The following is a 27,305-nucleotide window of genomic DNA, read 5'->3' as shown; positions in this document are numbered from 1 at the left end:
TAAAGGCTTTAGTCTAAAGGCGATGCAATTTTAGTGTAAACGCCCAATTGGGTGCGTTGCTCCTTTAGTCTAAAGGCCCAATCGGGTGCGATGCTCCTTTACTCTAAAGGCCCAATCGGGTGCGATGCTCCTTTACTCTAAAGGCGATGCACCTTAAGTCTAAAGACCCAATTGGGTGCGATGCTCCTTTAGTCTAAAGGCGCTGCTCCTTTAGTGTAAAGGCCCAATCGGGTGCGATGTTCCTTTAGTCTAAAGGTGATGCACCTTTAGTCTAAAGGCCCATTCGGGTGCGATAAAGGCTTTAGTCTAAAGGCGATGCAATTTTAGTGTAAATGCCCAATCGGGTGTGATGCTCCTTTAGTCTAAAGGCGATGCACCTTAAGTCTAACGGGCCAATCGGGTGCGATGCTCCTTTAGTCTAAAGTCCCAATCCGGTTAGATGCTCCTTTAGTCTAAATGCCCAATCAGTTGCGATGGTCCTTTAGTCTAAAGGCGATGCGCCTTTAATCTAAAGGCCCAATTGGGTGAGATGCTCCTTTAGTCTAAAGGCCCAATCGGTGCGACGCTCTTTTAGTCTAAAGGTGATGCACCTTTAGTCTAAATGCCCAATCGGGTGCGTTGCTCCTTTAGTCTAAAGGCCCAATCGGGTGCGATGCTCCTTTAGTCTAAATGAGATGCACCTTTAGTGTAAAGGCCAAATCGGGTGCGATGCTCCTTTAGTCTAAAGAGCCAAATCGGGTGCGATGCTCCTTTAGTCTAAAGGCGATGCACCTTTAGTGTACAGGCCCAATCGGCTGCGATGCTCCTTTAGTCTAAAGGTCCAATTGGGTGCGATGCTCCTTTAGTCTAAAGGCGCTGCTCCTTTAGTGTAAAGGCCCAATCGGGTGCGATGTTCCTTTAGTCTAAAGGTGATGCACCTTTAGTCTAAAGGCCCATTCGGGTGCGATAAAGGCTTTAGTCTAAAGGCGATGCAATTTTAGTGTAAATGCCCAATCGGGTGTGATGCTCCTTTAGTCTAAAGGCGATGCACCTTAAGTCTAACGGGCCAATCGGGTGCAATGCTCCTTTAGTCTAAAGTCCCATTCGGTGAGATGCTCCTTTAGTCTAAATGCCCAATCAGTTGCGATAGTCCTTTAGTCTAAAGGCGATGCGCCTTTAATCTAAAGGCCCAATTGGGTGAGATGCTCCTTTAGTCTAAAGGCCCAATCGGTGCGACGCTCTTTTAGTCTAAAGGTGATGCACCTTTAGTCTAAATGCCCAATCGGGTGCGTTGCTCCTTTAGTCTAAAGGCCCAATCGGGTGCGATGCTCCTTTAGTCTAAATGAGATGCACCTTTAGTGTAAAGGCCAAATCGGGTGCGATGCTCCTTTAGTCTAAAGAGCCAAATCGGGTGCGATGCTCCTTTAGTCTAAAGGCGATGCACCTTTAGTGTACAGGCCCAATCGGCTGCGATGCTCCTTTAGTCTAAAGGTCCAATTGGGTGCGATGCTCCTTTAGTCTAAAGGCGCTGCTCCTTTAGTGTAAAGGCCCAATCGGGTGCGATGTTCCTTTAGTCTAAAGGTGATGCACCTTTAGTCTAAAGGCCCATTCGGGTGCGATAAAGGCTTTAGTCTAAAGGCGATGCAATTTTAGTGTAAATGCCCAATCGGGTGTGATGCTCCTTTAGTCTAAAGGCGATGCACCTTAAGTCTAACGGGCCAATCGGGTGCAATGCTCCTTTAGTCTAAAGTCCCATTCGGTGAGATGCTCCTTTAGTCTAAATGCCCAATCAGTTGCGATAGTCCTTTAGTCTAAAGGCGATGCGCCTTTAATCTAAAGGCCCAATTGGGTGAGATGCTCCTTTAGTCTAAAGGCCCAATCGGTGCGACGCTCTTTTAGTCTAAAGGTGATGCACCTTTAGTCTAAATGCCCAATCGGGTGCGTTGCTCCTTTAGTCTAAAGGCCCAATCGGGTGCGATGCTCCTTTAGTCTAAAGGAGATGCACCTTTAGTGTAAAGGCCAAATCGGGTGCGATGCTCCTTTAGTCTAAAGAGCCAAATCGGGTGCGATGCTCCTTTAGGCTAAATGCCCAATCGGGTGCGATGCTCCTTTAGTCTAAAGGCGATGCACCTTTAGTGTACAGGCCCAATCGGCTGCGATGCTCCTTTAGTCTAAAGGTCCAATCGGGTGGGATGCTCCTTTAGTCTAAAGGCCCAATTGGGTGCGATGCTCCTTTAGTCTAAAGGCCCAATCGGGTGCGATGCTCCTTTAGTCTAAAGTCCTAATCAGGGTGAGATGCTCCTTTAGTCTAAAGGCCCAATCTGGTGTGTTGCTCCTTTAGTCGAAAGGCCCAATCGGGTGCGATGCTCCTTTAGTCTAAAGGCGATGCTCCTTTAGTCTAAAGGCCCAATCGGGTGTGTTGCTCCTTTAGTCAAGAGGCCCATTCGGGTGCGATGCTCCTTTGGTCTAAAGGCAATGCTCCTTAAGTGTAAAGGCCATATCGGGTGCGATGCTCCTTTAGTCTAAAGGCGATGCTCCTTTAGTCCGAAGGCCGAATTTGGTGGCATACTCCTTTAGTCTAAAGGCCCAATCTGGTGCGATGCTCCTTTGGGCTAAAGATCCAATCGGGTGCGATGCTCCTTTGGTCTAGAGACCCAATCGGGGATGATCCTTTAGTCTAAAGTCCCAATTGGGTGCGATGTTCCTTTGGTCTGTAGGCCCAATCGGGTGCAATGCTCCCTTAGTCTAAAGGCCCAATCGGGTGCGATGCTCTTTTGGTCCAAAGGCCCAATGCGCCTTTAGTCTAAAGGCCCAATTGGGTGCCATGCTCCTTTAGTCTAATGGCCCAACGAGTGTGATGCTCCTTTGGGCTAAAGGCCCAATCGGGTGCGATGCTCCTTTAGACGAATGGCCTTATCGGCTGCGATGCTCCTTTGGGCTAAAGGCCCAATCGGGTGCGATGCTCCTTTAGTCTAAAGGCCCAATAGGGTGCACTTCCTCTCCACATTGCTTAATGCCGGGCCTCCGTCAGGACTAACGGTGGAATCCCATCGGTCAGCTTCATAATTTAATATTCGTGACACACTTTGCATTGACCATTTATAAATAGAAATTGGGCACGCAGAGCGCGCAGAGCATCGGGTGCGATGCTCCTTTGGTCTAAAGGCCCAATCGGGCGCAATGCTCCTTTGGGCTAAAGGCCCAATCAGGTGCAATAATCCTTTGGTCTAAAGGCCCAATCGGGTGAGATGCTCCTTACATTTTCACGCAAATATCCGTACTTTCTACTTCTTAAATTTTAAAAATAGCCACGTACTCCTATTTCAATTTGGCTAAAGGCCCAATCGGGTGCGATGCTCCTTTATTCTAAAGGCCCAATCGGGGATGCTCCTTTTGTCTAAAGGCCCAATCGGGTGCAACGCTCCCTTGGTCTAAAGGCCGAATCGGGTGCGAGTCTCCATCGGTCTAAAGGCCCAATCAGGTGCAATGCTCCTTTGGTCTAAAGGCCCAATGCAGTTTTAGTCTAAAGGCCCAATTGGGTGCCATGCTCCTTTAGTCTAAAGGCCCAATCGGGTGCGATGCTCCTTTGGTCTAAAGGCCCAATCGGGTGCGATCCTCCTTTAGTCTGAAGGCGATGCACCTTTAGTCTAAAGGCCCAATCGGGTGCGATCCTCCTTTAGTCTAAAGGCGATGCATGTTTAGTCTAAAGGCCCAATCGGGTGCGATGCTCCTTTAGTCTAAAGGCCCTATAGGGTGCACTTCTTCTTCACATTGCTTAATGCCGGGCCTCCATCAGGACTAACGGTGGAAACCCATTGGTCAGCTTCATAATTTAATATTTGTGACATGCTTTGCATTGACCATTTATAAATAGAAATTGGGCACGCAGAGCGTGGAGAGCGCACAGGAGATCACTTACAAAAAATGAAGAAACTTTCCAAATAATATCCCAGAGTGGAGGCAAGGATTCACTGATGCGAGGGAATCGGTCCGATGCTCCACATGGATAAACAGTGCCTTGACACCGGTGCGGGGTTCTGCACGATGCGAATGGAAGGATGAGGAGGAAGCAAGGGTTCAGCGATTTCCAGAGGTATCAAGTAACGAAGTACAAATACTTTGTTACCTTACTTAAGTAGAAATTTTGGGTATCTGTACTTTACAGGGGTATTTATTTATTTATTTATAGACAACTTTTTACTTCTACTCCTTACATTTTCACGCAAATATCCGTACTTTCTACTTCTTACATTTTGAAAATAGCCACGTTACTCCTATTTTAATTTGGCTAAACCCCCCTTGAGTTGGGTGCCCGCCGCACGCGTGGGATGACAGCAAGGCCAAGGCCACCACACAACTGCGCAGGAGGGTTCCGAAAAGGAGGAGTGCAATGACATAGTCCTTGCAGCATCCACCATCCCCCCGCCTCCACTGACGTGCCTCGCTGTCAGGTCCGTCGGCCATCGGAGTAGGCCGGCAAAGACGCACGGAGGGGGATGGAAGAGCGGAGAAGGAGGCACCGCACGTTCGTGGATAGAAGGAGTGGGGGGGTAGGTGGGAGAGCACTCGCGTGCAACACCAACACAACCCCGGCCTCGGGAGACACGCTGGCCCTGGGGCGCAGCGCGAGACCCTAAGCATCTGTGTGTGTGTGTGTGTGTGTGTGTGTGTGTGTGGGGGGGGGGGGTTGGGTATAATGCAGTTGAATCAGGCAGTACCGGCAAATCATCCTTCCGCAGGTTCTCTTACGGAAACCTTGTTACGACTTTTACTTCCTCGAGATAGTCAAGTTTGATCCGACACCGGCGGGGCCGATCCGAGGACCTCACTAAACCATCCAATCGGTAGTAGAGTCGGGCGGTGTTTACAAAGGGCAGGGCCTCAGCAGCCTATGAAAGACTGTTGTGTTGCAGGGCTCATCTTCAGGCCAGGTAGAGCATGCATTCGCTTAAATAAATTTGAGAACCTGCTGCTTTTGCGGCTGAACAAAGCCTATTGCTAGTATTGTTGTTCCTACAGGATTTAGTCGAAGTTCAAGGTCTCTTCCAATAAAGGTTATTGATAACATTCCACTGAAGTTTGACTTTTTGTATTTTTACAATACTTATTGGCAACTAGTTATGTCTTCCGCTCCATGAAAAGCATGTTAATGATCAGCAGTAAACATATGGTACTTTAATGTATTTACAAAAAAAATTTCCCTTACATTACTTTTACACGTTAAGTAGTTTTGAAACCAGTACTTTTACTCTTTTACTTAAATAAAAAGCTTGAGTTGATTCAACTTCTACAGAAGTATTTTTAAACCCTAGTATCTATACTTCTACTTGAGTAATGAATGGGAATACTTTTGACACCTCTGGCGATTTCTGATCTCACACACAATGTGTTATCCACAGCAGCAGCGGCAGAGTATCACTGTGTTTTCTTTATTAGTGACATTACTGCTGTCCCATAAAGTCACTATTCAACTCCACCTGACTGAAGGCCGAATTATAGTCCTGCGACTGCAACCGCGGAAGGCCTTGCAGTTATATCGACGGACTCGTTTTGGTTTATGCTTCTCTAAAGGCCAAATTATACTTGTGTTGCACGGCGTCCGCCAATTTTTCTGACTATACGACAAAACGATGCGAGCCTCACGCAGCCCGCAAGGCTTGTGATTGGTCGGCTGACTACATCCCGTCCGGAGTCTAGTTTCCAGTTTCATGCCCCACAATACGCGGAAATCACGGAAGATTTAGAAGAACGAATATGGACCAAATAGAAGAGCACTTGGCAGAAGAGATCCGAAAGTATGACCACTTGTATAACCCGTCACTGACTGGCCGATTTGTCCGCCAGAAATAGGCTATGAGGAGCCGGAGTGGCGATGTTAATAAACATTCGACGAAGAAGAAGACGTCTCTTCTTTGTGTGTTTTGTTTTCGAAAAAAAAAGTTACACCGCCTAGTGTTCTGGCGGTAAATTGCGTTGCAACACGCGTAACACGTTTAGGAAGCATAAACCAAAACGGATCTGTCGATGCAGCTGCGTGGCCTTCCGCGGTTGCAGTCGCAGGACTATAATTAGGCCTTTACGTGTTCGCCGCCAGAACACTAGGCAGAGTAACGTTGTTTGTCTAAGACAAAACACACGAAGAGACGTCTTCTTCATCGTCGACTGTTTATTTACATCGCCACTCCGGCTCCTCATAGCCTATTTCTGGCGGACAAATCGGCCAGTCAGTGACGGGTTATACAAGTGTTCAAACTTTCGGATCTCTCCTGCCAAGTGTACTTCTATTTGGTCGATATTCTTTCTTCTAAATCTTCCGTGATTTCCGCATATTATGGGGCATGAAACCGACGGGATGTAGTAGGCAGACCAATCACAAGCTTTGCAGGCTGCGTGAGGCTCGAGTCGCTTTATCGTTTACTTATAAAAATTGGTGGACGCACGCAAGCCGCAAGAGGGGCGTGTTGTGTGTCTTGCGTGCATGCATGCGTGCGTACAACCCGACTATAAATCATTAGGGGGCGCAGCTCTGCTCTCTGCGCGCTCTGCGCTCTCTTCGCTGTCAGCATGCCCTGCGCATTCGGAGCGCTCTGGACTCTCTCCGCTCTGCACTCTCTGCGCTCTGCGTGCCTGATGGCTCACGGCCGAATTATAGTACTGTGACTGCAACTGCAGCTGCATCGACGGACTTGTTTTGGTTTATGGTTCCCAAGGATTGCGCGGTACAAACCACCTGCAGCTTCTGCTCTGATCATGAAACCCGTAATATCTGAGCAGAAATATAAGCATGAAATATAAATGCTTAAAAGTTCATTTAAAAAAGGCCTGAGAAAACATGTCTTTAGTTTAACCTTGAAAGTCTATGGAAAAACTCATTTTGTTGGGACCAAAATCTCGAAGTCACATAATGTAGACTTTTCTTTTTTGGGACAAAAAGCTAGTTTGTGTAGCTGAAATCATCACATTTTAAGGTGAATTAGGATTAGGTTAAGTTTGAGGTAGGTCAAGAGTTAAGGAAGTATACACTTGTTAAGATCATAGAAAGTCTTCAGGAAATGGAGACGTGTGTGTTGGTTCTTGTATAGATATATTTCCGGAGACCATTTTCATCCGAGAGCCTCATACGTTTTTTGGTTTAAGGGTTAGAATTGTGTGTGTGTGTGTGTGTGAGAACAGTTCACTCAGTCACCATGAACACAACCACCGCAAAGCTTCATAAGCACGTGCATTCATGTGTATGTCCTTGCCCCGCGCGCCGCCCTCCTTTTTGACCAATCGCAGCTGTTTATCTGTTCTTGGAGTATAGCATGGTGAGAAACAAACAGGAGGTCTTACTCAGACGTTAGTCCCGGTTACCACGAGGAGGCCCTTGCCAAAATCAGCTGTTACAACACATTATAGACATTAAAGTCATTGGGATTAATCTATTTTTCCACATTTCTACATGATAAAATGAGTTTATCACCATATTCTAAGATAAGACATATTGGTGTTAATTACTTTAATAACGTTTTAAATAGCAAAAGATATATAACTCAATATATTATTGTTTAATGCAAATGCAACGCTATCACACCTGGATGTGCACTGAAGTATTACTAGCGGACACAGTGTGTCAGGTCAAATAACCCGGAAGTCGCCTGGTACCCGAATATGTTATTTTTAAGTCTGAGTGGTGTTTAGACTCCTCTAGACGATCTCAGGAATTGAATGCATGTGCCCTTCCTGCTCACAAACACCAACACCAACAGTCATGGCGGCCGCCGCACGGTTTTTCCTCCGAGGCTCTAGCTCGAAACTTCCCCTCCTCGGGGCCGTCAGCGGGGCTCACAGCTCTGTCGGGGCCTCGCTGCTCACGGTGTCACCGAGCTGCATCCCCCGCATGAAGACACAGAGGCGACACGCAGCGCACTTCACCTACCAGCCTGACCCCGTCTCCACTAACCATGGTGAGGGGCTAGCTGCTAGCCGGCTAACGCTAGCTACCGTTAACGTGAGCGAGTTGTGTTGCACTGGAAGTTTCGGTAGTTTATCAATAATGAGGGCTAATGACTCAACAGCGTTATGAACATAGTGTGGTTTAATGACAGTTGTATTTGCGGTGTCTGTGTGGTTGAACCGGAATAGACAAGGTTGTTGCTGTAGACTCGGAGATGAAGTAGGTATATTTACTGAAATGTTGGTATTCAGCAGATTGAACACGTCACCCGGTGTTGCTTTGTTACTAAAGCACGAGTGTAGCAAAGACCTCTTCAAATATATAACTCTCAGTAGAGAACGTTAGTGTGGAAGAATAAAAACACCTTCAAGTCCAAATGCTGATGCTCGTTGAGATGAGTTCCATTCACTGCTGGGTTCTTGGAAACCTAATACACATGTAGGCATGTTTTCTCTCAGGTCAGTTTCCTGGGAAAGTTGATTGTGTTTTTCCACAGGTACCTGATATCTATTGGAAAGGAAGAGAGTTTGTCTCAGCGTAAACCTTAGTGTCACATAAGGGAATTAAATCCGGGATCTGGGTGCTTAAAGAAAGTACCAGGAGATAAATTATGTAAATCATTTTCTTCCTCAGTATCCATATCTCTTAGAGTTAGGCAGGTCCAAATAAGTTAACTGTTTATCCTCCACTAAATTTGAATTGGATGTTAGCACTCACACCCACACATTTGACAAAAAGATTCATTCTGAATATTATGTGTTCCTTTGCCGTAACAAGTGTTTGATCCATCGTTTTAAGTCATTGTCAAGTTTCTGGAATGTAGTTTCTTACCTGAAACAACTGGTATGGTCACTTCTGATTGTGTGATTGATTATGAGCTGTCGCTCGTGTCAAGTTATTCAAAATATTATGTTCCTTCTACTTATTTATTCATTTTGAAACTTTCAGGACCAACAACCAAGATGAACATGTTCCAGGCAGTTACAAGTGCCTTGGACAACACCCTCGCCAGCGATCCTACAGCAGGTAGGATCCTATGAGAAGAAGTGGAACTTTTTTACCCTGTTGTTTCACTAAGTCATGCATCATTCAATGTCTTGCTAGCTGTTTGTCTGTAAATTATCTCAAATTCCAGGGAAAACTGTCCTCCGGGTTTGCCTCATAAATCATAGGTTACAAGTGTTTTATGTGTTTAGCGTGACCAGAGGAAAGCACCAAGTCCTCATATTGCACAAACTCAATCCAGAAAATTTATTTATTGTCAAAATAGTTATAAGTTAATTAACAGTTAAGATGAACCCCTGCATTATAATCTAAATTGATCTTTGTTTAACATGTGAAGGTCCACACCTGTTGAGATATCTGTAGCTGAAATTAATTTGCTTCTGTATTGTGGGTCAACTTTAGCCTGACGTTGTCAGACTCACAATTCTAGTCAGAATGTGAGTCTGAGACCGCTCCATTGGGCTGTGATTATGGGGCGTGTTTCAACTGACCAGGAAATAAAATTCCTCTTCGCTCAATTGGATAGACCTACAACCAATCAGAGCAACGTAGTATGTGACGTATGCTAAGCAACGCTTTGTGAGTTATTTACTAATGCCGGGTTCACACCGGACGCTTCAGCTTCATGTTAAATTAGCTGCTCCTCCTATTTGCATCTCTGGCTAGCTTATTCTCTATAGCATCTGTAACTGGTTCATGGATATTGTAGGACTTAGAGTTGTCCAGTTTTTGAAGTCTGAGACAAAGGTGAAATCATCAGCATCTGTGGTCATTACCAGTGGCGAATATAACTAGTTCAGTATGGCTGCTATCATGACCCTCCTGTCTGGTTTCCTCACTATCATCCTTTCTTTCAAACATGGTATATGCTGATGTAGGCCTACTGTAGCAATTAGCTGGTGGCATCTATAAATACTCAGTTGCCTTTAGGTCAAATGTCTCATGTCGTAAAGTGGATGTACATCAGCGTTGAGGGTCTGTACTGCCTAGTTAGAAATTCATCTGACTGTCCATTGAGTGGTCAAGAGCATCTGATGGCTTGACTCACCCCTCTGTACACTGCACAACAAGCTAGGAAAATGAAATCTGTCTGATTTAAAATGATCTGCAAAACTGTGTGAAAATCTGCCTTAAATTGCGATGAAAGCTTATCAAGGTGACATCAGAGCAGTTCAATGTCTAAACACATGGAACCATGTGATCAGCTGACTTGGAAATCACTGACTACCACCACCTGGATTTGGTCTGACATTTATTTTAAGGGTGTGAGATGCTACATGGTTCACTTTGATGAATAGATAGAAATTAAAACAATCTAAAACCAGAAAACAAATGCAAGCTGGTTGTAATATAAACTTGTTTTAATCTAAACTAACTTTTTGCCTAATGGTTAACCTTGTCAGGTAGTCCATAAAACACAAAATAAGAATTAAGGCTGAAAGTGACGCAAACAAAATCTGACCATTAACACATTTGTCATCATGGCGGTCGTTGTAGCAGTTCCTCTAAAATAAACATGAACCTATCAGCCTGGGGGGGAGACTCCAGTTATAAAATTGTACGTTTGATTTAATCATTTATTTTGACCATATATTGCCGGGTTTACACAGCACGTGGAATTGCGCGGCGCCTCCTATCCACCCCCATGTTAAACATTTGTGCCGTTCACATGGTTGCGATGTGATGCACCACGCCTCGGGCACCTCGCGCCCTGCACCGATGGTTCTGCTTTGAGTCTATTTTTCTGCTTTCCTCGAGCGTTTCGCGCTAGGAAACACACTGTATAAATGATCAAACATGCATCCCATACTTTGTCACATAATTAAATGTCCCCCTCTGCCCATCCACTACAAGCACACAAGCAGATAGAAAGAGAGGGGGGGGGGGGGGGGGGGGCTATAATGACCATCATCATTTACCCTCGTACCCCTACATGGAGCGGATTTAATACAACAAGCGGAGAAAGCAGAATCGCACGTTGACTAGCGCGGAGAAATGCGCCTCCCATGCGAACAGCCAAGGTGCCTGCGCGCTTGAGAATTCAAGATTCAATAGTTTTATTATCAAATGCACAGAGATAACAATTAAGCAGTCGCTGGCAATGAAATGCTTGAGTCACAGGCTCTCTTCTAACAATGCTCGAGAATTAAAAAAAAAAGACAAAATTTGAATAAAATAGTTTAAAATAGAATATCAAATATTTAAAATATGGGGCTGCTCTGGCGTGTTGTGTAGACCCGGCGTGCGATTATGTGCTCCTCAGGTCACAGCATAAACCTCTATGATCATTAAATGAAAACTCCTTTATTTCTAAGTTGAGTAAAAATGTGGATATTGTTTCAAAAAAATTTGAATGGGAATACAAAAGGGTTTTATATTATTGAACAAACTTCCTGCCTAGCCTGACAACTCCAGGAACACGAGACACAAGTTACTGGGTTTGTTTACTTTGCCAAGTCTGTCGAGTGCCAATCAGAGAGCTACAGGCAGGACTTTCTTAATATTTTTTGCCTACTGAATATTTTTCCATATTCAGCTCTTGTGTGTTGAGGAAAATGCATCTTCATAACAGACTGTGTTTTGTGTTTATCTGCAGTCATCTTTGGGGAAGATGTTGCCTTCGGTGGAGTATTCCGTTGCACAGTTGGTCTGAGAGACAAATATGGTAAGAAGTTTCTTTCACGGTTTGACCACTACCACCCACTCACACCACCACCACCCCTAATTCACTGAGTTGCCATCACAGTGGGTAACAGTCAGCAACCTGTTCTTTGGTCTGATTTACATGAATATTTCCACTAGGTGGCAGCCCAGGGCTGAGCAGTCTCACCACCTCCTCTTACAAGGCAATGCAGTGCTCCAGACTAACTTTTACTTTGGTTTCATTTAATTGCACCACCTCCTAATTTAGGTGAACCCACAATTTTTCACGGCGTCTTTTAGTGTCGAAATAATACACCTTTTATCTGCAATGGTAATTTCAAATTTTCATTTGATTTGTTTGAAAATCGATTCTCGTAGGATATTTCAGATTTAAATCGAAATTTTGCCTGGATATGAAAGAAATTCTCAGAACTAAAGCTTTAAACTGAACAGGGATACCTCTAACTTGGTGCATTATTAAAAATGTATTCAGGTAGGCCTGTCACAATAACACATTTTGTTGTACGTATTTTATCCCAGAAATAATTGCGAAAAATGATATTATCATCAATGTGAAACCATTTAAAACTGCTGGTGCAATGGTAATATCATAGCATTATCACTGTACACCTTTTCAAATAGCAATGAACTTCATTCAAAAGAGTTATTCAGTCTGAAATTTCAAGTTAGAATAAAAAATATTAAAGTACCCAAATACATAAACATAAACCACAGACAACACAACAACACCACATCATAGTGTGTGTACATGTGTGTGTACGTGGCCCGTGAAAGCTCAAGCGAATCAAACAAACACAAAGTACACTTCGGTACTGTTCAGGCTAGGGCTGTACGATTAATTGCATTTGCGAAAAAATCGTGATATGATAAAACGCGATTTTCTAAAACGTGCGAAAGAGAGTAGGGCTCTGGGCTGCTGTCCTCCCCCGGCTTCCCGTAAAAGCAAGCCGGGCGGCGGGGAGCCCCCCGGTCACCTACATACACATCTGCGAGACGTAGGTGTTCAGCATGGGGGTGTTTCTGCTGAGGCCCGGCGCCTCCATACCGCTGCACGACCACCCGGACATGAACGGGAATCTACGGAGCAAGCTGCCCTTCCAGCGCATCCAGCTGGCCCGCCGCATCCGCGGACACAGAGCTTAAACTGCTGCTGCTCCACTGACTATAACAACGCCGCATTCCAACACTTATAAAATGCAATTCAATGTGGAAGTAATCCAAGTATTCAGAATACGTTGCTCAAATTGGTTGGGCATGTATTCTGTAACGGAATACATTTTGAAAGTATCCTTCCCAACACTGGAAATGTTACTGACTTGGGAGCAGTAAGACACCTATAATTTGAAAATTATAGGTGTCTCTTCAACTAAATGAATGTGACACAAAACATAATTTAGAAACTGTAAAATGACAGAAATTGAAATCTTTTTATTTTATAGACAGATTATTCTTGTTTTGGCTTATTTTCTGTGGTTTGTTGGCAAGGAATCTCAAATCCATCTACGGTAGCTGGCCTTGCCTTTTGTTTTCATTGACGTCAGACGTGTTGACCTTTTGTAGAGGGATCATTATTTTCCATCTCATCCTTGCGAGCAGTGACGGATGCTAAGCTGTTTTGATCCCCCTCACCCTTCAAAGGGGCCCTGCACACCTCTTGCCACCCGCAGCCATTGTACACAGCAGAGGTTAATGCAGGTTGCACATTACATAAGTGGCTTTTATATTACAAGGCGGATGCATTCGTCACCGGTTACTGGCTACTTCTGAGTGTTTCCCTGAAAAACGCAGGACATGTTGACTCTGTGATGTGAGCGACTCTCCCTCGCACTAATGTGTTTAGCGATATTTGCACTTAAAGCAGAGCATGTGTCACGTGGCACCGACTATAAAGGTTACCCAAACATGTAAACAACTGAGGCACAAACATCAAGTCAACAGTACATTTCACAGTTAAACATTGTGTTGTATGCAACATCTATTGGTTGTACTATTAGTCATGAGTTGATTAAGTGCTTGTTTGTATTTACCCTCCCTTTCACATGAACCGCGTGTGTGACACTGGTTCATTCTGAGTAGAACGGCACTACATTTTGATCACTTAATTGTTCATTCCTCGAAGGGTTCGCTGTGCTGTGGTCGCTGATTGAACTTTGTGAGCACAGAGCATGGCACAGTTTTCACTGCTAAGACCAAAAAAAAATCCAAACAGCATAAAACTGGATTAGCAAATACACAAAGATGAGAGCAAAAATAACACACTTTGATCAAATTTAGACACCCACTCTTGTGGTTCTTTGCAATGTTATAGGATTGAGATTGAAAAATAGATCTTTGTGTGTGTGTGTTTTGCCCTCATAAGGGTTTTGTTTACATTACAGGCCCGGTTGACTACAGCCTAAGAGGTGTCATCCGCTTGTCACTTAATTTATTTTAGGACTGCATGGCATTTTAAGTTAGGGTAATCTTTGCAATCTCATCGCGTAAGTGTGCAGCATGGACCTTCTTCTGTTCTGTTGACACCCTCTGCAATTGGTGGTAAGTGGTGCCAAATAAATTATCCCATTCCGTTATCTCACTTTAAACTTTGAAACTGAAGTTTTCTGTTGATTCAAAGATAAGTAGCCACTAGTTTCCTTCCTCCTTTTTGAAGAGTTCGAACTTTCTGACCAATTTCAGGAAGTTTTGACTGCGTTAAATGGTAGATGTGGAAAATTTGATATTACAGTTACAATGGAGAAAACAGGTTGAATCATTTCTCCATTTAAATGGAAAGATAAAAACATGTTATGCTCTTTATTCCAAAAAGTTAGCTAATACAGTAGCTGAATGGACAACAGTCAGAGGTCAGACGTACGACTGTCGACAAACCAATCAATGACAAGTATAGGCAGATGACGACAAGACATACCTATGTCAAAACTCTTCATCTTTCTAAATTGCAATGTGAAATCAAAACTAACCAGATCAAATTTAAGCTGTGTAAAAAAAGATATTAGCCTTCATCCTAACTTTCAGGTGAGTGTTTTCTGTTTTCTTCTGTTCTCTCTCCAGGCAAGGACAGAGTCTTCAACACTCCCCTCTGTGAGCAGGGTATTGTGGGATTTGGTATTGGTGCAGCCGTCGCTGGTGCCACGGCCATCGCTGAGATCCAGTTTGCTGACTACATTTATCCTGCTTTTGACCAGGTAAAAGTTTGCTCCTGTGGTTGGTCAACACTCTTCACACCACACACGTTGGCTTGTTGTAATAGGTGCAGGTACAATCTATGGAATTGAAAATGACTTCATTCCATTTAGATGAGCACATTTTTTCATTATTTTAATAAGTTACACCAGTGCTGTCCCTGAAAAGACAATTTCAAATGTGTTCCGTGAAACAAGGCTAATGACACACTGTCAAAGTCTACTACAGCGTCGGAACAAGACCAGAACTTCATGTTTAAGTTTGAAACGGCTCACCGAGGAATTTGTCTTTTAGCAATCTATCACACTCGCTTGTACTTTCCTGGTATTTCATAAACACAGAGTTGGAATATGGGGAGCAGGTTGAGGAAATAAAACTCCTCCTTCTAAGTGTCCTGACACAGGAAAAACAAGGATGCACCGACATCGTAAAGACATTGCAGGAAGAAGGTTTCTTTAAAAGGAGTAAAATCTAATAATCTAGATTTTAGGCCTTGAAATGTTGATTTTTTTCTATCTCTTAAACATTGATTGGAGAATGAAGCTAATATTTTTATAAGTAACATTGAGCACAGTCTCACTTTTAAATGTGTTTTTGGGGAAAGATTTGTGTTGATACTGCTTTAACAAAATGCAGCCAAAAAATAACCAATAAACTGCTCAACATACACACATACACTCATACGCACACAGTTACAATATATACAAATAGTTCTGTAAAATTTAGATTTTGTTTGTTTGTTATCGGTATGGAAGTGAAATTGGTCTTCAGTTGCATTAATAATGGTCTTAAAGTAGGGCTGCTTGATTAATCGAAATTTAATCGTGATTACGATTATGGGGTCATCGAGTTGAAACGATTATTTGACATTTTTTTCAAAAGAGACCCGCATGCGCAATTCAGTCCTTCCTCCAAAGCATTCAGTGGCCCTGCTGACTGGCTCTCACTCTCAACCAGCAGTAAAGTGAAGGAGACAAGTTGTGTGTGGTGACCGGCGGTGAAAAAAACAGCACGAGTGGAAAAACAGGGAGGGCAGCAGCACACCATATAGCGGACGCCCCGCGCACCGCTATTCTCAACCGCGCTCCCGCCTGACTGTTAAGACCGGTCAGACCGGACCCGCATTTCTCCGCACCGGTCAGTTGGTCATAGAGTGCTAGGGTTGCCATCATTAAGGGTTTGAATAACCGGGCACCGATATCCTGGTTTCACGGAGGAATAAGACTAGCAGACGTCATCTGTGTTTACCAGAACCGGAAGTGACTAAAAAAATAGGGCATAGACTTCAGAATAAGGGCCCACAATAATAATCGTTTAAATAATCGTGATTTTGATTTTTTCCATAATCGAGCAGCCCTATCTTAAAGACTTAATTTTAACATGTTGAATCTTCAGAAATCATAGAGAATCAGCACATGTTTAGTTTTCCAGTTATATCAGTTTTTCCTGTTCTCTCTTGTAGCTCAAGGAGGAGCACCTAATCAAAGCATGCCATATGATCATCATATTTCCATCTTTCTTTTCCCTTTAGCAAAGAAGGCCCCTGACTAACTCGCAGACTCCATGGCAACATGATACATTCTCTTTGCATCACCCACTACATAATGAAAACTGTATTGGAAAATGCCCAAATAGTAAAAGGATGGAAAAAACAAAAGGGCCGAAAAACACCCATGTTTTTGTCAGTCCTGAGACAAACGAAATCCCATCAACATGCATTGTGACCTAAAGTAACATAACTGTTTTAAAAACAGCATATTAAACAGCTGAAGATAAAAACAGCCTGTAAAAGCTTGTAAACAAAGCTGCAAACTGAAAAATGCTACAACAGGTGTCTCTAATCCACAGTGTTATTATGCTTAATACATTATGCTACGATCTGATACTAAGTTGATATGCCTTGCCCTAATGCAGAGCACAGATTTATAACACAAGTGAGCAGCAAAACTGCAGTTGCACATTTTATATTCAGTCTATACTAAATACAATAAGAAACAAAATATCCACAAACCTTGTGCCCTTATCAGCCAGATGCTGAACAAATATTTTATTGATTATCTTTTGTTTACCGGAACTACCTTTTCAAAAATAAAAGTATACTATTTCTCCTACCTTCAACACCATTTCAAAATATATGCATCAAATTCAAACAGTGGATCTGAACGGACAAAATAAACAAAGAATTCAGAAAATGTCTTTGAAATACATTATATTGAAATACATGTTATTTAGGTCCTTTACAGTGAGGGCCAGCCCCCTAGTTGTTATTAGTAGGCTCAGCTGGCTGAAGCAACTGGAGAATTTCCGTAGCAACTAACTGAAAGAAGGACGATTAATGTGGCATCAACAGGCTAAGCACGACAGTGGGTAGCATTGCTGTACCATCCATACTTGTTGACACTATTGTCATATGAATGTGAGCCCCTGCTACATCAAGGTAAAATAAAACAGAAAGTTTGTGAAAATGCAGCTGGTCTCTAACAGACTGGTGCTGTGATGCTTTGGATACAGTGCTTTTGTTCTGGTTTCAGGCCTTGAGTGGGCTCCCCGCTCTCTTTCTGTGCTCTCACTTAAAATAATGCCGTCCAAACTGACCTTAGAGAAATATAAAACCTGAATTAATAGCTTACCTGATTTTCAGGGAGGAAAGACTAGATACCAGAAACTGTAGAAGTAGCTAAAAGAAATTGGACATTATCTCTTAATAACTCAACTTGACTAATGGTTAAATCACCCAGCATTTTCCACAGTATTATTTAAATCTATAGTGGTAACTGGGGTGAACGTGCAAGTAGGTCACTCAAACACAAACAATTCAGAGAAACAGGAACACAGACGGCAGAGTGAAAAGGTCTTGTGTGACAGAATAACTGCAGCTGAAAGTACGAGGACTGTGTGGATGGTGAAAACATAATTGGCCATAGCAAAGCACAGCTGGTGAGCATGCTGCAAAGGAGCTGCACACACCAAATTGGATATCTCTTATGTTATTATAAGAAAAATGTGTTAATTTTGAAGCTGTGTTTGGACAAATAAACAGATTTAATGGGAAACACTGAAACTTCACTCTATGATGTTAGAATGTTTTTATTGTCTTTTTGCACATTGAAACCTCCTGCATTGTTCTTATAACCTGAATCACTTTGGTGTCTTTCCAGATAGTCAATGAAGCAGCCAAGTACCGCTACCGTTCTGGCAACCTGTTCGACTGCGGCAGCCTCACCATTCGGGCTCCGTGGGGGTGTGTGGGCCACGGATCACTTTACCACTCTCAAAGCCCAGAGGCCTTCTTCGCCCACTGCCCCGGCGTCAAGGTCAGACATGCAGTTCAATTCAAATTCTCACTTGTATTTCTTTCCTTTGTCTTTCTTGTTTGAGCACTTTTGCAGTGTCACGTCTTACCCCAATACATATTCAAAAGTACACTGGCAGAACATTACAGTTTATGAAATGGACTGATAACATATTTGCAGGCCAGATTTATTATTAGTTATTGTAGTGCAGGGCCAGTTTGGAATGGGCTGTTAGCCTGGCCTGTGAAAAATGCATTAGTGAGTCCTCCTAAAACGGGCCTTCAGTATACGGTCACTTTTGTGTTGCTTTTGTGCTAGAGGTGGTGTGCAGAGATGTTATATACAATCTATAGTGCAGATTGAAGTTTCATTTTTTTTGTTAATTTAACCTTCATTGAAACTATTATGCATCCTTGATCATGCAGGCCACATATACCAGCGATTCCCACAGAATTAATCAAGCTATGGCAGCAAAAGGTGTGCATGCACATAGATTCAAAGTAAAAGGTACACAGACTTAAGAGTGAAAAATAAATGATCACATCAGAGAGAACTACATTGATGCCACAACTGCAGCTATCCGGTCTGACTGTCTGCATGGACAGAAAGAAAATTATGGACTATATCATGAGCACAGCTCACAGTAGCTCAAACCTGCGGTAGCGAGCAAGCACATGGCAAATACCAATGCACACACCAAGTTAAAGGTCTCTTATGTTGTTATGAGAAGTGTAAAAGAAACTGGTTTCTTTTTGAAATTGTGGCAGGCCACCACCATCTAGATAATGAAACTGTATAGTTTAGGGGGGATTTATGTGATGTATTAAATGGGTAACAATACATCAATATGGTTCAGGATATATAAGATGCAGATTAAATATCTATAGTATGACTGCAGTACAGTACAATAGAATGCTGTTACTCCTATATATAGAAATAATAATAATTTGATGGTTTGTACAATACTGTACAATGTAACACAATACAATCGATATTATGATATATTTATTGTGTGTATCTTCATCTTTTATTACCTCCCATAATCCAAAAAATAATGCAGGTAAAAAAATACTCTGGCTTCAGAGTTTAACAAGTCTGTTTGTTGAGAAATAGAAATTGAAATTCCAGCAGGAAAAAAATAGGCTGGTTAAATGAAAACTAGTGTCTAATCCCGCAATGACAATTATTCCCAAAATAGCATTTCCTCCACCACCACATCTGTCTTTGTTGGCTGGCAGCAGTAATTTGGCTCCTCACTACTCATCCTGTTTATATACAAAATAAAAAAATGGGGTCTTATAACTCTTTTTTGAGGCATGTAGTGACGCAGTATTCACTACAACTTATTGTTAGTATTCTCAACTCGACCGTCCCTTCCAAACTCCTCCTCCTCCCATTGAGAAATGTGCTCAATTCTGTTCTTCTCCGCACAATGTCAACTCTATTTTCAAGTGAGAGAGTGGATATCAAATGAAAAACTTTTTTCCACTATGAAACATTTGATTTCCCCCCCCCAAACATCTGGGTAAGCTGGACAGATAGCCAGAAGCGCAAATTATTACTTTATGATTGCTGTGTCTTTTGACAAAATCAACATAAATCCAGGTTAATGAAAACAGCTGGGATGTGTTGTTGGCTAGACCATCATCTAAAATGAGTGACCGTGAAAACTTAACTTTTAGTCTGGTTATCTTTAAATGTCAGCCTGATGTTTGACTCTGCAGAGTGTGAACAGAGGTTTTATAGAACAATGATGTAGGCCAGTCGACTCAGGGGCTGTAATTTTTTTCAAAAGGTCAGGTGAGGACACATTTTTTTAACTAGCTCACAATTCACTGGAACTACTTTCACTGCCAAGCCTTCTGTATAGTCTTCATAGTTTCCATGTGGTCTCATGAATCTTGCCTATATTATCTGTGATAACATTTTCCTTAGGATGGGTATGAAAAAAAGCTAGGCCCACACACAAAGTTGTAAATTAGACTTGCTCTGCAGCTTCTCGGTCTCAAACTGTGCACGCCATAAGTATTTCACACTACTTTCTAAGATTAAGATTAAGATACATTTATTTGTCCCAAACACATGCACAGACATGCACAGGCACACTCATGCAGGTAGGGAAATGTAACCTCTGCTTTTAACCCATCTGGTGAAGGATACACAGAGCAGTGAGCATCCATGTACGGCGCACAGGGAGCAGATGTTGGGGAAGTAAGGTGCCTTGCTCAGGGGTATTAGACAGGGTAGGGAGAATCCTCTTGGATTTTTGGACAGATCAATCCATGTTCGTCTTTTTGTTTCTCCGTGGAGTCGAACCAGAGGCCTTTTCTGCCCATAGTCTAAGTTTCTCTCACTAGTCCACCGCCTCTAATCTGGACCATGCATAGTTGGTGCACTTGTACTAGAGTTGCCGATTCCCAATGACATAACAAATTGGTGGGCATAAAGACGTCTGCAGCATTTAACAAATTTGGCAAATCTTCTGTTTTTGGTCCTTTTCCACAGATGAAAAAATTGTCAACTATTTTTCAGATGGTTCAGTACAGTCATCATCCGATCATGGCTTTGGTCAGTTCTGTCCTCCTCCAGCTTTACTGAAGGTGGATTTTCAAAGTTCTCTCTGCTGGATCATAAGTCAAACAAATGTCTTCCTCAAAGTGACATCAGAGGTCCACATAACACTATTTCAAACTCATTAGATACCTTAGTGCTGCAACCTATAGAAATTGAGAAGGATTACATTTTAGGTCTCTGGGTAGGTAGCTGAGAGAGCACATCCACCTGTAAGAGAAGATCAGTCAGTGCAGGTGAGAGCTGTTGGCTGGTTGGCCCTCAGGTTGATAAGGGAAGCTGCCTTAGAGGAGGCACATGAGAGACACGCACAGAGGACAGACATTCTGGACAGAGATGCGGAAGATCTCAGACAAACGAGAGACATTGAGCTGCTAAGCCAGACCCCAGCAGGAAATGCTGGGACTTTATGTTTAAAGTTTGAGAGTTTGTTTTGGGATTAATAAAGAATGTTAAAACCCGAATGGTTTATCTCTGGCTGCTCTGGTGAGAGCCCAGGGGCATGGTCAACTGCCACAGTCCTCTAGTGTGCAACATTTATAACCTGCATGGTGAAAATCCACTCCAGGAAGTTGAAGCACAGCTGTTTTCTGCTCCAACTCGCCAAAGTTAAAGCACTTAGCTCGAACAAACCAGGTTTTGGAGGTCATGATTTCGCAAAGGAGCATTTAACATTTTAACAAGCTATCAGGATGTGACTAAGAAAATTTGTAAAAACAGATACATGTCTGTATGGTTTACAGCCACAGTTGATCCACTGTGAGTAACCCCAGCTGAGAGCAATAAACATGTTGTCTCTCAGCAAAGGTCAGCCTGATAAATGTTAATCTTAGCGCATACTATGAGCACTTTTTGCTCCATCTGAGGTCCAGTGTTGTTAGCATACCCCAGTTTTGAACTTAAAACCATATAATGGCAAATATTTTTGTTCTTATTAATACACATTTAGAAAAATCACAATCTGACAGTATATTTTCTTGCGGTATGCACATGTTGACCGAATTACTTGTTTCTTGTCTTCCTCAGGTTGTAATACCACGTGGTCCAGTGCAGGCCAAGGGGCTTCTCCTCTCCTGCATTACTGATCAGAATCCGTGTATCTTCTTTGAGCCCAAGATCCTGTACAGAGCAGCAGGTACGATTGGGATTGTCACTGAAGTGTTGGGGTCAACATGTAATTAGAGCCTTGTTAGTGTTGTTTATTTGTTCCTTTTCGGGCTGTATGACATTTCCAAAATCTCATATCTCAATAAGATATTCCATATTCAGGTTACAACACATATCACAATATAGCACATTTTCTTTCAATTCTATGCCTAGTCCATTTATGACGATTGAAAAAAAGTGATTGGATATAATAGGAGTTGAGAGAGAAAAAACAGTTTACATGCTAACTTTCCAGTAGTAAAAACGAAAATTGGGCAGCATATTGCCTCCGTCGCCCTTCGGTTTTTGAAGATGGGCTGAGTTCAGCCAGGGGCCTTTGCCTCTTCAGATATAGGATGATATGACTGAGTCTATTGAGTCAAAAAAGGAACAATAATATTCATCTTAATAGAATTATTTCGGCCCACCGATATTATAGATAGAGGTGACCTGCGCACCAGACAGTTTCACGTGGTGAAATACGGAATGAAAATGTCCTGAAATACGTAATGCCAACCTAAGTAAAGCCTTTTTCCACAATCTTAAAGGGAAGGGTCATATACTCCAGCGCAAGTACCTCATCATTCACAGGGTAAAGTTCACTTTAGTGCAGGTTTAGTTTATATCCTGAAAATTGGACGAATTGGGCAAGTAAGACAGAATGGCAGGCAGAGAGGTAGCTGGGTTTGATATAAAGCGCAAAGGATTGTCTGCGTATGTTCAACTCCACTCCTCCAAATCCCTTAAATGCCTTGGTTACTACGGTATACGATTTCTTAGTAGCTCTATGAACAAATCGAAAAGTATGGGCTTAAGGGTCAGCCTTGATAAGTGCCTCGCCCCAGGTCGAAAGGCCGCGTCTGCTGAGAGTTGTGAGGATTGAAGCCTTGGGGCACAGATATAATCATTTTGTTCAAGTGATGAAATTAGACTCAAAGATGATTTTTTTCTAATATGGTGAATAAGTACTTCCACTCCACACGGTCAAATGCCTTTTCAGCATCCAGGGAGATGACACCCTCAGAAATTGCACTCGGAGGTTCAGTACAAAATATTAAACAGGCGGCGTATTAAAGTATGAGTAGTGTTTTTGACAAAGCCAGTTGGATTTTCTGATACAATTGATAGTACTATGTTCTCCAATCTGCAGGCCAAAACTTAAGCCAAAATATTGGCATCAACATTTAACAAGGATATGGGCCTATAGGAGGAGCACTCAGTCGGATCTTTGCCTTTCTTTGCAATGAGAGTGATAATTGCTTCATAAAATTATGCTGGAAGTGTACCTTGTTGCAATGAATCTGACTAAACTTAGTTGACGGGAAATCAGGGAAGTGTAGAAAATTCTACAGGAAATCCATCAGGGATTGAACAGTGATGACCAGGACCTGGGGATTTTCAAGATTGCATGAAGAGATAGCTGCAGCTATTTAAATTTGTGATATATGTTAATCTAGTCTTGTTATGTTGTCAGGAGAGAGCGTGGGAATGTTCAGTTGGTTTAAGAAATCCTCCATCAAATTGTTATCATTATGGAATTCAGAGGACTAAAGTCTGGAATTAAAAATCCCTGATGTGTAATTAATTTCGGTGTGGTCAGAGGAGATGCTTCCATCCTCCCTTGCAAGTTTTGTGAGTAACTGTTTTGCCTTAAATCCTCTCAGCTGCTTAGCCAACAGTTTACCAGATTTTCACAATGTAAAATAGACCCTTGCTTCTCAGAAGCTGGTCTTCAATTGGGTGTGTAGAAAGGAGGTCAAATTCAGCTTGTAACTCCACTAGCTTTTTTTTAAAACTTTCTTTTTTTTTTTTACAATATATTTATTGAGTTTTACATATAAGAAACATACATTCAAACATTTATAAACATACAAACGTTTATGAACACCCCCAACCCACAATCAAACACTCAGGGTAAAGAAAAAGAGGCAGAAATTCAAAAACTTAAATGAGATTAAATAAAATAATAATAAAAATACATATATAAAAATATAATAATAAATGGAACTAAATAAAGACATAATATACAAATACAAATAAATAAATAAAATTAAATTCCAATCAATCAAATCAAAAGCCTAGATAAAATAACGTTCTCTTATTCATAAAATTAGTTAGATACAATTAATATTCATCCCATTAGGTGCTGCTATTTTATACTGTTTCACTCATTAATTTCCACTTGGTCGCTTTCCAAAAATTGCATAAAGGTGTCCCATATTTCCTTGAATTTACTGTTTTTCCCTCTGACCACATATGTTTATTTCTCCAAGGCAATGCAAGAAGCCATTTCCCTTAGCCACATTGCAGTTGTAGGACTGTCCATACTCTTCCATCTCAAAGCGATCACTCTCCTGGCTTGAAGCATACACAGGTTAATCAAAGGTGCTGTCTTTCGGCTTGGTACAAAGTGATTAGGATAGATAGCTAATATACAGAACTTTGCCTCAAGAGGGACCTCTATGGCAGCTATACGTGAGACCAGGTACCAGGTAACTGTATTCTTCCAAAACAACTGAATTTTTGGTCATTCCCACATACAGTGCAACAGTGTGCCAACATAAACATTGCATTTAGGACAATTATCAGGAATGTCAGGGTTAAACTTATTGAGTTTCACAGGCGTGACATATGTCCTGAACAACCATTTATACTGTAACAGTTTCAATGCAGTGTTAATCGTCTGTGTTTGTGCTTTTAAGCAAGTATTTTCCCACTCAACCTCAGTGATATCTACTCGTAGATCGTCCCTCCAGGCATTAAGTCTGGAGTGTGAGGTGTCTATAGATTTGGATCTCAGCATAGTATACAATAATGCCATTTGTCTTCGATTATTTCCACTCTTTACAGTAATACTCTCTGGATCTGAGAGGGGCGGCTCCTCTAAGCTGTGGGTCTGTGATGTTATAAAGCTTCTTAACTGTAAATATTTAAAATAGTGTTTTCTAGGGATGCCATATCTATGAACCAGCTGATCAAAAGTCATTAGTTTCCCTTCTACATATAAATCAGCTATTTTGCCCAAACCCTTGTCTGCCCATTTTTTGAATCCACCATCAGCTCTACCAGGAACAAAGCTGTCATTGCCCCATATCGGGGAGAATTGGGAGAGTTTGGGTGCATCCCCAACATAAGCATGCGCTTCATGCCGTACAGAGAGGGTATTCTTAACAAATGGATTTTTCATCTGTTTCTTGAGTATCTTAATAGGAGCAGAATACATATATGATTGAAGAGGTAAACCGTATGTTGCAGTGTGTTCGATAGCTATCCATGCTGGGGGGTCAGAGGAGAAGTAAAACATAGCTGTGCGCAGCTGTGCTGCCCAATAGTACCATTGCAGTCTTGGATGCCTGTTATTCCATACAAAATTTGAGAACAATTTCCTAAGATTACAGAAAAAAGTTTGTGAAAGTGGGAGAGGGATCGATTGAAATACATAAAGGAATTTAGGGAGAATTGACATTTTAATTATATTAATACGGCCTAACATAGAGATCGGCATTGACATCCACCTACTGTCAGGCGTGTTGGTTTATCCTAAATAGGAGAAGAGCAAGACTGGTCCAATTTAAATATTTATTGAGATGCAATGAAAGTTGAAAAACATAGCTATGGACAATTATCACAGCCTAGGCCAATTAAGTTAGCAATAGGTAGTTAATAACGGCCCGAACAAAAGGGGTTTGATATAGTTATAACAGTAGATTTAATATGATTTGGTTATGAAAGATTGAAGGGGAGTCAACGCAAATCAATTTGGTTCTCCCTTGTTGGTGCACAGGCATGTCCACGCCTCTTGGCACAGAAATCCAGGAAGTGACAATAAGCCGCTCTCTGTGACGCTTCTACTACTCTGATAGTTGCTAAGCAAAATGTTCTCTTCATGAAAGGCCTTGACACCTCTGGTGCCATGTAGGCCATTGGAGAAAGGAATATGATGTTCCTGCAATATTCAAACAATGTACTGTTGATGTAAACATTAGGATCCTCGAAACCAAAACAACGAAACAGAACAATGTCAACAAAGTCACCCTGTCCGACCTCCAGAACTTATCAGACAGCTGCTTGTAATATATTGTGAATGAGTCTAAGGGAATAATGGTTTAATACCAAAAGTTAGAATTCAGAACAATTATAAGATTCATTATTAACAATATGCAGCAAGGGTTATTTATAAATCATTTGAATAAAGGCCTTATATATGGCTCAAACTGCTTCTATCTTTATTCATTTAGAGTTGAGTCAGACACAGAATATAGCTAAAATATTGAAATCCTAACATTCCCTCTTTTCACACCATTTAATGGTGTGAACCACTTACTGGGGATTTCCATGTACCCCCAACCATCATCCCATCCAGTGCAAACCCGTCCTCATCCTCATCATCATCATCGTCAGCGTCACCTTCGTCCTCAGCATCACCAGCATCAGATCAGCTGGGTGGATGAGGCATGTTTTCCTCCATCAGAGACATGGTGATGAGTCTATTTAGCAATTTCAAAGTCTGCAGCCATGTCTTGACATGGTGCGTAGGGTGGAGAGGGCTCCAGCCACTCAGCCACAAGGGGCGGTTTGGTTTGGAAAAAATGAATTTCAAGAACTTCCTATCATAGTGCACACATCGGTTCTGTGTGACCATAATGGATTTGTGGGGAAAGCTCCTGTCAGATCTGCTCCAAAAACAAAATTATCATGACGTCAGTGCGATTTCTTTTTTAGTCCATTTGTTCTAGTGGGGTTTAAGAGTCAATGATCTGGATCTTAGCCTTGTGGAGATCCTTTTGTGGAATTGATACTCGCCGTTTGTCGGGTAGAAGAGGTGCAGTTGTCACTGGATGGGAGAAGTTTGTGGAGACATGGAGACCAGATCCCAGAGTTTGAAAGGAAAACAAACAGAAAAGTGATTAATGTTCTGATTCACGTAACTAAGTTTAAAGTAGATTATATAAGCTTATATTTGAAAAGGAAAATAAACAATAATCAAAACAAGCGAAACATAGACCCTTCTTTTGTGGTCAACAATTTCTTTAAAATTTTGAGGGGTATAAGCCAAATAAGTGGACATTAAAAAATAAAATACTCAAAAAGTGGCAGAAATCTTTGGCATTTCATGAAATATTAAATGATCAACAAGCTGAATTTCAATAAGCAGCAGATTGGTCAGCGTTTGAGTAATTGTGTTAAAACCATTTTCCAAAAGTCATCGACTGCTTCATTACATGATATCACATACAAAGGACAAATGTGTGAGACAGCTGAAACAAACAAAACAAAGTTAATAAAAGTCATTCTGCCACACTTTCCTTCATGATAAAATAAAAACATAAAACATAAGTAGAGCTTAACATCTTTCAAATTAAGAGACAAAACATCAAACAAATAAACACATAAACAAACAAACAAACCACCACCCAAGCCTCCTTATGATATCAACACCAGTGTCAAGCTGTAAGGATTCTGGCCTTCCCCAGATGGCTTTCCGACTCCCAAACACTCTTATCTCCCTCCTTTCATCCTCTTGTGCA

At 41.9% G+C, this 27,305-nt stretch overlaps 1 protein-coding gene across 2 annotated transcripts in view; it reads left to right on the top strand.

Moving 5' to 3' along the window:
* The first annotated feature begins 7,683 nt into the window (after positions 1 to 7,683).
* bckdhb (branched chain keto acid dehydrogenase E1 subunit beta) overlaps positions 7,684 to 27,305 on the top strand; it is a 105,415-nt gene continuing 85,793 nt past the window's right edge. Inside the window, exons 1-6 of one of the 2 annotated variants that reach the window (XM_062398828.1) lie at positions 7,684 to 7,925; positions 8,864 to 8,941; positions 11,517 to 11,585; positions 14,636 to 14,769; positions 17,926 to 18,081; positions 21,658 to 21,766. In XM_062398828.1, coding sequence (XP_062254812.1) covers positions 7,691 to 7,925; positions 8,864 to 8,941; positions 11,517 to 11,585; positions 14,636 to 14,769; positions 17,926 to 18,081; positions 21,658 to 21,766 — 781 coding nt within the window. In that variant the 5' untranslated portion in view covers positions 7,684 to 7,690. The remainder of the gene's footprint in view (positions 7,926 to 8,863; positions 8,942 to 11,516; positions 11,586 to 14,635; positions 14,770 to 17,925; positions 18,082 to 21,657; positions 21,767 to 27,305) is intronic. The other variant, XM_062398827.1, reaches the window with a different exon arrangement.

This window comes from Platichthys flesus, chromosome 11 (genome assembly GCF_949316205.1).
Source record: "Platichthys flesus chromosome 11, fPlaFle2.1, whole genome shotgun sequence".
Classification (NCBI taxonomy): domain Eukaryota; kingdom Metazoa; phylum Chordata; class Actinopteri; order Pleuronectiformes; family Pleuronectidae; genus Platichthys; species Platichthys flesus.
This window is presented reverse-complemented; position numbering and strand designations above follow the sequence as displayed.